The sequence below is a fragment of the Oncorhynchus mykiss genome, chromosome 26, assembly GCF_057628025.1.
Source record: "Oncorhynchus mykiss isolate SJ-2025 chromosome 26, ASM5762802v1, whole genome shotgun sequence".
NCBI classification, from domain to species: Eukaryota; Metazoa; Chordata; class Actinopteri; order Salmoniformes; family Salmonidae; genus Oncorhynchus; species Oncorhynchus mykiss.
The window spans coordinates 22177472-22190858 of NC_143047.1; the positions used below are offsets into that span (position 1 = coordinate 22177472).

The window sequence follows — 13387 nt, forward strand, 5'->3', positions numbered from 1 at the left end:
CATGCCTATTCCCTCTAAAATATCTATTTGAAGCACAATGTTTCGACTTTCTGCTGCCCCAAAGAGGATAAAATGAGAGGAATATTTCCCAGTAAAATACGCACATCTTAATTGATCCCTGATGCACGTTTCCCCCTGAAGGAGGGAGAAAGCTTTTTCTTCTCAGAGAGGATAGGAGGTGAGTAATGTTGCTGTTTCCTGTTTTCTCCCAGCGTCCTCTACCGACCTGGGCAGGCCCTATAAGAAGGTTAGCAGGGAGGGGATAGGCCTCACCATTCAGTCTGTGAAAGGATAAAATAAATGTTTTCCAATACAGTATATTGTTTTATTTGATTTAACATGAATAATGCTCGTAAAGCACATTTTTACTGTGTCATGGTTATTGAATAAAAAGTCTGATTTGGGGAGTCTGTTTTATCCAAACAATTAGGTCTACCCTCCTGGGTTGTTCTTGTCAAGGATAGAGTTGATGGCCTTTACCTGTTAGAAGGTAGGTCGTCTTAAGCTGTCTAAATAAAGCATAAACAAAACCTGTGTGTTCTATTATTCATTGGACTCTGTTTTGGCCCAGAGAGAATCCAGGTTAGCACGCCAACCCCACGTTTCCTGTCTGCCCTCCTCACTCTACCTTCTGTCCTTGTGTATGTGTGTGTTTGTGTGTGTTTGCACCCTGTCTCTGCACCTCCACACACACACAGACGCATAGATAAACTAAGATGTTCAGAGGTGAAAAGTCATAACACCTGCGCAGACCAACACAAACCCACACTACAAGATTTTTCTATGTTGGTTTTTGAGTTCGGCCTAGTATGGTTCTCAATCAGAGACAGCTGTCAATTGTTGTCTCTGATTGAGAATCATACTTAGGTAGCCTGGGTTTCACTTTTGGGTTGTGGGTGTTTGTTTTCCATGTGAGTGTTTGATCCACACGGTACTGTTTTCGGTTTTGTATATTCACGTCATCGTTTGTTGTTTTGTTCGAGTGTTCTATTGTCTTTATTAAAAAACATTATGGACACTTACCACTCTGCGCATTGGTCCTCCGATCCTTCTCGGTACTCCTCCTCAGAAGAGGAGGACGAGAACACTTACACAGAGGGGGAATATAGTGACAGAGGAGAGGTTTGTCACCAGTCCCTGATTCTCTAATGAACACACCAATAATGACACACACACACACACACACACATACTGTGCTTACTCATACACACATACGTGACTTAACCAGACAAGCTGAAGCAAAACTCTCTTACACTCTTTGGAACACACAAGCACACATTTAGAGACCGGTAAAACTGCAGTGAGTGTTGAGCTCTCTGTATACAGTCTGGAGCTAAGTAGCTGCTATGATGGCAGTATATATTATTCAGTCAGTAATAATGTAGAGCGTTAGCTGTGTGTATCTCACACACGGAGCTGTCTCTCTATGAAGAGGAAATGAGTGTGTTCCCCTGGGTTAGGGATTACTCTAATGACTTTGTGTACGGCCCTGTGCGCTCTCACTTTTGACCTCCATACATCCTCTGAAAGACAGCCTGACACACGCGTGGACAAATGTACACACACACACACACACACACACACTCACGAACAAACGCACACACATACCCGCACGCCCAAATCCTCTCCTGAGTCCCTCTCCTGGGCCCCTTTTTGAGCCCGTGGAGGATTCGGGACACCTGCCTACCTATTTTAGGATCCGTCAATAGGCTTGTTGCTCCCTGAGCAAACAACCTGCCCTGTCCACCCCCCACCTCCGTAGGCGGCAAACATCAAAGCGTTGCATCACTCCGAATGAACACCTCAGTGAGAGCAGATAGAACCATCACTCAGATAACCATGCACTGTAGCAAGGGGAAATTAGCAACAGCAGCTTTCGCTTATCTGTCAGTCCTCAATCAAATGTGCCAAATTTCTATATATTGTGGTTAAATCAAAGAATATAAAAACAAAGATTAAAATCATTAATTATGGATGATGGCTGTCACATGATCCAAAAAACAACAGCTGAAAGAACTAATCCTCACTACATCTGATTCCATTCTAAAAGAACAATCAATTACAGAGAGTGTGTGTGTGTTGGGTGGGGTGGGGGGGGGGGGGGGGGGGCTGATTGATATCTGGCAGTGAAGACACTGTGAAGACTGTCACTCTCTCTCACACAGACACAGAGAGAGAGAGAGAGAGAGAGAGAGAGAGAGAGAAAGCGAGGGTCTCAACATACAGCTCCAAACACTCCCCCAAATGATAGGAATAGGCTCCTTATACACAAGGCAACACTCTGCCAAGATAAAGAACCACATATTAAGAAGGCGAAGGCAATGTTCAAATACAGTAAACAGAATAACAGACGCAAAAAGCCAAATAATATCCTCCCAAAATTATGCAAATAATTATTAGTTGTTTTGTGTGGCTAATATAAAATATATCAATACATGGCATCTCCATGGCCGGGGATCAAACACGTATGTAATTAGATAAATTGAGTAGTTTGTCCTAAGTAAGCAGGAGAGGGGCTTGGCTGTAAATTGCGTGGTGTGTGCATGCTAAGACACAGGCCTGGCACAGCTGCAGAGAGCCGCACTCACAATTTATCATCTCTACATCGCAGGAGCCGCTGGCCCGCTCCGCTATTAATCATCAGCAAAATCATTTAATTCAGCCCCAGCTCCAACTATTGTCTCAGTCCCCCCCTCTCTCTACCCCTCCAACGCCCCCCTCTCGGCCCTCGCTCTGGGCACAACAGCCACCACAGCAGAAGCAGCACACACCCTCCTCCTCCTCACGCATAACCATCGGAGTGAAGGAATTAAAGAGGCTCTTCGTCTGTGTAATAGGGCAACACATCATCACTTGCACATTGGAGGTTATCTGGGTGAATTAATGAAGAAGCTTGTTAGGGGTAGCCTCGCACGCCGCCTGATCTCATGAACATTCATGTAAGCTCGCGAGATCAGGCGGCTATGTTAGTGTGGATGCTTCCGTTTTTCTATCAATGAAGAAATGCAATGATTCTGTTATTTTAATTTCACTTAACTCATTTGTATACGTTTAACAGTGATCATACTGCATTTTAACAGATACTACTATGAGGAGACACAATGCAAATTGTTTCATCAATGTGAGATGATCATGAATTTAAACTGAAGGTGTCAAAAAAATATGCACTCCACAACATTAACAATATTTTCACATAACCCTCCCCTTATACTGTAAAAAAAATTAAAATGCACACCCCCCCCCCCCAATTCTCTCTAAAACAATGATTACCACCACAAATAACAATAACTGGAGCAATCCTGTGTTGATAAATGTGGATATCGACTTGCCCAGTTCAGCATGGTACTGTCAATGCCACGCAGGGCAACAGGCCAGAAGGTTGAGGTTTCTCTGACCACCACAGATGAGCTCACTCTCCTTGCCTGTTTCATTACATTACGATCAGAGCCGGCTGCAGACAATGATCAGCTAGGGGGAAATCAGATTTTCAACATTTTGATGCTATATTTATAATTATTTTAAATACATGCAACCATTTTCCACTATCACGTTTCTGTGCCAATGCACCACACACAACCCATGAGCAATTCATAATTACATACTTAGTACCGACTTTGAGCGCTTCATCATGGCTTGGAGGCTGTTATTATATTAGAGTGGGGTGGATGAACGTGCGCAGGTAGCCTACAGGAGACTTTTGAAGTAGCCTAATCAGATTAAAACATTGTGACTGGTTGTGTTTATGCCACCCATAAAAGGTAATACATTTTAAAAGTGAAATAACAAATATTTATGCTACATTGACACGTTAGGTTGTAGGTCAAGGAATAGCCGCTTGAATCGGAAAATAGGCAGAACGTGTGTTGAGCTTTGTTGAATAACTGGGCCTGCTGGGAGCATAGGCCTATGTCGTTACACTATATAGAACGACCTGGGAGAATGATGATCGGCAACAGACAGCGCATCGGTATCAGAAGTAAAAATCCAGCCAGACTGTCCTGTACTGTGCCTTTCTAGACCTTATCATCTGTCGAGACACACAACTGATCCAAAAGGAATGAAACGTTCAAATCACAGGACTTTTGTGCTGTTATTGAAATCACACTTTCATTGCAGTTTACAGCCTAGCGTAGAATTGTACTCACTTGAAAACAATAATGCAAATATGAATTGCATTGTGGTGTTGTAAGCTCGTCTAGGTAGGATAATTGTATTTCCCCTAAGGCCATACACATGTGATTAACTGTATAACAGATCTATTTATTTATAAAGTGAGGCAAGGCAGTGATTAAAAAAGAAAATCATAATAAAAAAAATCTAATTAAAGTTGTACCCCTTGAAATAATACCAAACAACCTTTGTACTACACCTAGGGACCTCACAAAGTGATTTCAGCCTTTTGGTATTGTAGCGAACAGTGGGGAAGGGAATACAACTCGGGTCACTGGTGTGAAAGACAAACACCCTACGCATTGTGCCAATACGGTTAACCCACATGCTGGGAATTGTAATGTGGTGGCAGGTAGCCTAGTGGTTGGAGCGTTGGACTAGTAACCGAAAGGTTGCAAGATCAAATCCCCGAGCTGACAAGGTAAAAATCTGTCGTTCTGCCCCTGAATAAGGCAGTTAACCCACTGTTCCTAGGCTGTCACTGAAAATAATAAATTGTTCTTAACTGACTTGCCTAGTTATACCAAGGTTTTCTACACTGCCCCCTCTGTACTTGAAGGCACCTGTGCTTCGACTACTCAGTCCCCTAGCACGTCCGAGCAGTTGGCCACCCTCCCACTTCTAGCAACCGTTCGGTTATTGGCCCAACGCTCTTAACTGCGAGGCTACCTGCCACTCTCATCACGGATTATATACTGAGGATGGTGACAGTATAATGGTTTTGGAATGACAGTCACAGGAACCAGGGAAACTGTTGAGTGTGAAAAACCCAGCAGTGTTACAGTTCTTGACACAGTCAAACCGGTGCACCTACATACATAACATACTCTGTTCAAAGGCACTTAAATATTTTGTCTTGCCTATTCACCCTCTGAATTGCACACATACACAATCCATGTCTCAATTGTCTCAAGGTTTTAAAATCCTTCTTTAAACCGTCTTCTCCCTTTCATCTACACTGATTCAAGTTAATTTAACAGATGACATCAATAAGGTATCATAGCTTTCACCCCGGTTCACCTGGTCAGTCTACGTCACGGAAAGAGCAGGTGTTCCTAATGTTCTGTAGAATCAGTATCTCTTACTTTAAGAAGTGTTAACTTCGGGCTGACTAATAGCATCTATTGAGTTGCAATGCCCGATAATTGAATATCCAAATCAACTTAAATGATCTACATAATGTGTTTTGCAGCAACACAATTAGAAAGGAAGGATACAGCTAAATGTTCTTATTTTATTGTTTGCGATTCACAAATGATTTTGATTCACATGATTTGATTCACCGCAATTTAACCAAACCACAACTCCTTCTACTACTACTACAATGGCGACGCACATCATTCAATTTGTCAAAATAATCATTTATAAAGAATAGTTTAATATGAATTAATTGAATCACATTTTTTTTTAAATTACTATTCTGAGAAATGTGGAGGGGCGTCTGTTATATAGTCAATTAAATCTGTATGGCCTAAACAAGATAAATAGGGGATTTTTTTTTACTGGGTGTCTCATGTCTTTACTGTTCTTTAATGTGCAATGATGCACCTGACCTCTCCGCTGACTATCAGCTATCCCTCTTTGTTCTTGTGGATTTCTGTAGAAATTTGGTGCAGATATCAATGACTTGATGTGTGGTATGATTGCTAGTTAACCTATTGCAGATCTGGACAAACGATCCACCTACCACTACTGTCACTATGGAAAGCGGGCAGGATAGCGTTGACTGTATAGTAAGCGTGCAGAAAAGCGTGGTGCATAAGGGAAGTACCAAAACACCTTTATAGTGGGGGTGCATGCAAGAAGATGAGGAAATGTGGCTATATGGAAAAAAATATATAGTAAAACCTGCAAAATGGAGAATGTAAACCACAGAAAAATGCACTGCCCTCCTGTGCCCAACAAAAAAAATAATCACACAACCCTCCCCAAAGTAAAACAAAAAGTTACACAACACCAACCTCCCACCCCAGTACATTTCGAACTGTCCCTTATCAAGAGAAAAGAGACACCAACCACCATAAAGGTGATTTAAATGTTGTGATAAGATGACCTCACCCCCGCTCATCCATGTTCAGAGTATGCATGCATGCACACACTCGCACATACAGACACACACAAAACCTTCCATTCACCTCTAATAATGTGCACATTGCTGCATTGGTGTGCTGCTAAAAACGAAAAGGAAAGAAAGAGTGAGATTGAATTGAATCCCTGAAATGCTGTCTTATTCACACCGTCACATTTCTGTCCTTATTAACCAATTGTTGTAGAACACTAAAACAAAACGCCCTCCTTCATTTTCCTCATTTTCCTACACAAGTCTCTTTGACATGACAAACACATTGAGAGGGGTCTTCAGTTACTGTTCCCTCGGGGACACTAAGATTAAGATCCATCCTCAGAAGAGGTCTCAAAGGTCATAAGGTAAACGCCAAACCAACAGTGGGTTGGGAGAAGCGCTACTGTGCCTCATCTGCCCACGCCTACCCCGGTGACTCATTATGCATCGCGCTGGCTCATCACATGCACGACAGAGCCCTCTTCGCCTGCTGGGTGTACCCCTGTCTTTCGGAGCATGGTCTGTTCTCTGTTCTCTGTTCTAGGCCAAATGCAAGGGGGAGGAGGGCAGGGAGGAGAGAACGGTGAAAAGGGGTAGATAGCGATTGGGCTGTTGCAGAATACATACATACACACATACACGCATACACACACACACACACACACACACATAGATAGATAGCTATAGAAACACAGGAACATACAAGTATAGTCTCACAAAAATAGTCACACACACATACAGGCACGGATTTGGCATATAAATATAGACATGTGCACACACACACACACACACAAATGCAAGGACATATTTCCACTGCCCCACTAACATGTGGAACTCCAACAAGTCCAGATGTTCCCAAAATCATAAATGTTCAAAAATGTTAGTTTTGCATGAAATCACAACAAAAAGTAAGCTCACCTTGTTATGAATCATTCAAATCGAGGATGAAATGCATCACTTCAGTTTTAATAAAACGTGTAATCATAATGTACAATGCACACACGTATGTATGCTACTGGCATTGTACTAAGCTTTACATCCCATGACAAGAATGATAGATTGATATTGAAAAGAATTATGGAATGTAAATACATACCCAGGAGGCTTGATCCATGGCAGATAACATTGACTCTTACCTCAAATATACCTTTCAATTAGTTAATTCAATTTGAGGGATGTATTATTTTTTTTTACATGAAATGGTATTTAGTTCAAATAAATATTGAACAGTGAAACAAAGTCTAATTAGTAACGAGACTGTCTATCTTACACCTTTCTTTTTAAATAAAACATGAATAACTTTGTAGTAATACCATTACTACTGACCTGTAAAGATGCTCACAGAAATGTTAAGGTGCATCACTTCCAAATAGATTTTTATCTCTAACAAAAGTACAACGTCTATGTATTTTCAAAGTTAAATTGTGTTCCACATTTAAGATGTTGCTTGAGGTTTTGAATGAGGCTCATATTAGACAGGGTTGCTACCTAGCCAAACAAATTGTTACTGATGTGATTATCTGGCATGTGTCATGCCAAATCCCACAGACTAGAACAACTTCAGGAAAATTTGACGAAAACGGATGGATACCAATTCACATGTAGCGTAAATCAAGTCAATCCCCCAAATGTAACTCCTTGTGTCTATTCTTATTAACACGAACTACTCTGGATTTGTTTGTGAAATCCACATTCCATCATTATCTCTGCAGGTCTCTGTCAAGAGAAAACGGAGAAGCTTAATGAAAGGCCGATTACATACATTTATTGCATTTCATTTAATTGTAAGAAATGAACAAAAAAAGAGCACATATGAACATCACATAATATGGTTAGTGGGGGAAATAATTTTGCACAGCAAAATATATAAGAGGAAAGTTTAATTAACATATGCCTTAAAGATTTATTGATGAATGGTATCCCCCCATTTTGTACAAGCAGGGTGTCAATCCCTATCTATTTAACAATGTCCAGACATTATTGATTATAATAATATTATTGCCTTGGAAAATAATGAGTTTGTCTGAGCCAAAAATAATCTAGTACTGGTTGACAACAAACTATTAAAATTAAGTTATCCAGCAAAGCCAAAATGTATCTGTCTGTGTTTTTTGAATTAGCTTCATAGAGTTCCCATTCTGTGATATATTGCAGACTACATTTTACTGCAATTCAGTCCAAAATACATTATCAAAATGCAGGGTTCACACTGACTTAGGGCTGAAGTTTCTCCTTATTTAATACTTTGGTTTAAAATACAGTGAGTGGTAGGTGAAGACAAACACTACTACAGCTGTCAAACTACTGCTTAGACTGCAAGAACATGCTGCAAAAAGCACTGCTTATGCATGGAAACAATACTGTTCAATTGTATAAAATGAAGCCGCCCCAACCTCTCCTACCCAATGACAGGAAAACAATTTAGCGCACAGGACTTTATGAAACGTACATCTAAATGATCCTAATCATCTACATCACATTCTTCTTTAAATGTCAACTTGTAGCACATCCATGTTTTCTTTTAGACTTACAGAGTATAACAACTACTGTAGGTCTACATATTCTTCAATTATAATCCATATCCTTCCAGAGTTGTCAAATGCACAGGGATGGGGTATTTCTTTTTTTAAATAAACAAACTGCTTTTAAGCAACATACCGTTTAGTCCCATATAGGGATAGGTAATTCATTTTAGAATAGTTGAGGTCCTTTTTGCTCCCTCGCTACATGGATCCCCGCCGAACAACTGTATAGTTGTTGTTCACTGTATAGAAATGGGCGCTTAGTCGTATCATTCAACACAGTTGAAATGCACATACACGGAAAGGGGGGGGGGGGGGTGGTATAAGAGTCGTCACTTTTTTGTTGCTGTCCGAAAAAAGTGATCAGGTCATAAAACAAGTATGAATGCCATGCTGGAGTCATCCGATAAAAGTACATTTTCAAGCACAAAAGGAAAAGAAAACCCGTACATGTCCAGCATGCAGGCCAGTTCAATAACATATCTATTTTAAAATAATGGATATTGTTCATTATGAGTAATAGTCTGTTTGTTGCTTAACACAAAATAGCAAGCATGAGATGAGGTGGGGTAAAATGGTAGGCTCGCAGTCCTCCGAGTTTGGCAGAACAAAAACAGAAAGGGAAAAAGGCCAAAAACGTCTTCTTACTGTAGATGGATGTAGTTTTTGACCGGTATTTGTATTTGTACACGGATTTCAAAGTCGAACGGTGAAAAAGGCAAGTCGATGGACTTCCAAGGCGTATACTTAGTGCTTGCATGCACACATAGTATATAGCAACATTGTAAAGTTAAAACAACTTCGAAAAATAATAGATGATAGTTCATATTTAAAACACCGCAAGTCAAATGAACAACGTTGAAAAAGAGCTTGACAAAAATATGCATCAAATAATAAGTATGGTAGCAAAAAAAAAAAGATGATGGCAGGTTTCAGTTTCTACTCCAAAATGAAGGACAATTATGACAAAGTTCCATCTTTCTATTGCAAGCCCCAAAACTCAGACTTGAGCAAACCCCTGTTGTCAAAAAAACTAAAACCGAAAAAAAGTTTGTTAATTTGATTTCTTCGTCTAGTAAGCCCCATTACAAAAAAAAATCACAATGAAAACTTTTTAATGAGGGAACTGACAAACTCAGTGTTCATGATAATGTCGACACTCACATGAAAAACTCCGGGGAGGAAGGGTTGTTGTCACTGCTGGATCCATTTTCTCTGAAGCCGTTGCTGATGAGCTTCTCATATTTTTCTTTGTATGCGTCCCTCTCCCGGGCCAGCCTGGAGATCTCCGCCTTGAGGTGGTCGACTTGCTGGACGAGCTGCGTCTTCTCGCCCTCCAGGACGTGCCGCTGCTGCACCCGCTTGTAGCGGCAGGACTGCGCATAGCCTCTGTTCTTTAGGGTCCTCCTCTTCTGTTTCAGCCGGATCACTTCTTCCTTGCTGACTCCCCGTAGCTGCCGGTTGAGCTCCCGTACCGACATGCCCACCAGCTGGTCGTCCGAAAACCGGTCGTCCAAATGTCCCATGTGTGGGTGGTTTCCTCCGGAGCTGCCGTTGGACGAGACACCAGGTGATTGGTGATGGTGGCCGCCGTTGTGGTGGTGATGGTGGTGGTGGGGACCCCCGTTCTGGGCTGCTGCGGCGGCGATAACTGCGGACACCACAGCCGCGGCAGAGCCCATCTCTTCCCCGCCCATGGTGCCTCCTCCTCCGGCTCCGCCGGCAAACTGCTGCCCTCTAGCATAGCCATCGAAGGACTGGAGCTGGTGACTGCTGTTGATCAGCGCCTCAACTGCGTCTTCGGGGCTGAAGCCCAGCGCCTCCGGATTCAACTGCGGTTGATAACCGGACATCCAGTAGAAATCCTCCAAATGTGCCTTCTGTTCGCTCCCCGACCCCGGACTGGGCGACGAGAAGCTTGGAGAAGGGGGCACCGAGCTGCAAGGCGTGCTCATCGGTGTGGAAGACAAGGATCCCCCGGCAATAAGGCGGCTGCACTGGCTGATGTTGCGATCGGGCTCCACCGGCTCCTTTTTCACTTCAAACTTCATCAGATCGAAGTCATTAACATATTCCATGGCCAGGGGACTGGTGGGCAGGTCGGAGTTGCTCATTGCCAGTTCTGATGCCATCCTCTTGCTGCCGACAGTCCTCCAAAGGGGGTGAAGAGCAGCTGTCAAACTGGGTTGGTTTGGAAGAACGTGAGCCAGTTTGCTTTTTAAACGTATTTGTCTTAAAGTGAAAAAATAGGTTTTCAATGTCCTTTTTGCAGCGACGAGCTCCCAGCTGTAAATTAATAGTTTTCTTTTCAGAGTCTACTGCACAGACGCACCAGAGCCGCGCTCGCGAGTTGCGGAGTCCTCTTTCAGCATGAGAAATTCGGCGAATTGGTATTTTTAACATTTAACACTTTACAGTTTCTTCATGGATAGGCCTACATTGCGTAAAGCGGAGAGGGTGAAATGTCGAAGGAGAGGGGTAAATGTTGCCTCTCACTTGTAGGCGATTTTTTAGAAGGATCACACAGCAGATGAGTTTAAAAGCATTGCAGAGTTTTATAGTAGCCCTGACGTCAGATTGGAAATGGGAAATTGACTTGGACGAAGAGCCAATGGGCTCGCACAATCTATGGGCTAATTAACATATTAGTACAGAAACAAAACTTTTCTCAACTGTCAAAGGCTATCAGCTGACTGTCAGCTGCAACTCAACCTCTTAACTCTTTCGCCTCTCCATTTTAGGTATATTCATTTAATGGTCATTTATTCTACCATTTGGATAAAAAATAACCATTAAATTCTCTCACTGGGCTCATGGTGGGGAAAGGACAGTAGGCTGTGTGCACATTATGGTTCGATTTAGTGTTGTTGCAAGTGGTACTGGTAACATTTTAATATCCAAATGTAAATTACAATATGCAAATTAAGAAGTTATTGAAGCGATAATATATATTATTAGTTGCTGTCATAAAATAAATGCGTAATAACGATTTTGTATGGTGGTAGGATTTATATTAGCTTCAAAAGTATCAAAACATAGTATTCATGATTTATGATGTGAAAATATTGGGGGATGGTTATGCACACGTTTTCACAGTTCGTGTTACTTGAAATTCGAAGTGGTCAAATCTACCAGTAGCCTAACCAAAATGCATAAGCATGCATTACAATCATCTTAGTTACATGAACAACAGTGTTGGCTCATACAGTATTGATATGTGACGGAATAGAGGAATACATACGATTCTGTGCTGTTCTATGAAATAAAATTACAAAGGATTTGTGGAGAGCAGACATACATCTGCCGTTGTAAAACTCAACAGTGCCACCTTTTGGGGACATTGAAACACCGTTCTCCTAAATAAACTGCTTCATCTGAAAGAATCATTCACAGCAGAAGCAAAATTAGACCATTTCGCAAGAGACTATTTATTGGAAAGAATAATACTCCAATGTATGTATAAGGTATGGTATAAGGTATGTTATAAGGTATGGTACATTTGTTTTAGAACGACAGTAATGGAAACATAGGCATGGGAATAGCCAAATGTGGTGCACATGGTGCATATTTCTGACATATTCCGCATGAATCACGTGTCAATTGAAAGTTATTTCGGGGGAGAAAATATAGGCTACAACACTCCATCAACCGTATACACTAGATTATGTAGAACATTCGTTACATAAGACAAGTAAACATGTACTTCCTACGTGGTCCTATGAAATCAGCATCCCCTCAAATAGGCTGCTATAAAGCAGTGGTTACATGGAAGTCATTCAGTAATGAACTATGTGTTCCAACCAGGCGCAGATTAGACTACGTGCACTACAGTGCTATAAATATATATATATAACAACTTTATCTAAAGCAGTGATTTCACGGGCCCTGCTCCAAAGTCATACATTAAACCACTCTATTTATTGTACATTGCACTTTATCTCGTAGGTTCAGAGGTCAGACATTTCCTCTAGGTTTAATGGACTGCATGTCATGCGCAACTCACTTGTTGAAGTCTATTGCACAGACGAACCAAAGCTGCGCGCGCCAGTTTAAACATGTAGTTTTATACTACACTATCCAATCAAATGACCTCCCTACAACTATTTTAACAATGCTCACATCCTACCCTCATTTAGTCAGTCTAATCAGTGATATAATGCTCCGTTCACGACTTCTCGTAATTTCGTAAATACCTGCATATGACTGGGAAAAATCCCCTTCAACGCCCCTCCAACTGACTGGTAATTACTAGTCAAAATCGTATAGGCCTATCATCCGCGTGCTCCAAGTTTTCCACTTGCATCTCTCTGACGTCATTTGTAAAAAAATAAATTAATAAAAAATAAAAAAAAGATCGCAAGCATGGCATCTTCTTTTTGATTTAGAATCTGCCTCATCTAGCTGACTCACTGAACACAGATGCTTTGTTTGTCAATTATGTCTGAGTGTTGGACTGTTCCCCTGGTTATCCACAATTTAAAATAACAAGAACAATGTACCACATGGTTTAATATGGTTATAAGGAATGTGAAATTATTTATACATTTACTTTTTATACTTAAGTATATTTGTGCAATTCCATTTACTTTTGATAGTTAAGTATATACAAACCAAATACTTGTAGACTTCTACA

General features: G+C 41.2%; 1 protein-coding gene across 2 annotated transcripts in view; it reads right to left on the minus strand.

The window, feature by feature from the left end:
* The window catches only part of LOC110506623 (transcription factor Maf-like), a 152691-nt gene extending 139590 nt beyond the window's left edge, over positions 1–13101 (minus strand). Inside the window, exon 1 of one of the 2 annotated variants that reach the window (XM_021586371.3) lies at positions 9919–13101. In XM_021586371.3, the coding sequence (XP_021442046.1) occupies positions 9919–10886 (968 nt within the window). In that variant the 5' untranslated portion in view covers positions 10887–13101. Of the gene's footprint in view, positions 1–7995 lie in introns of those variants that run through there. The other variant, XM_090221610.1, reaches the window with a different exon arrangement.
* Positions 13102–13387: the final 286 nt, after the last annotated feature.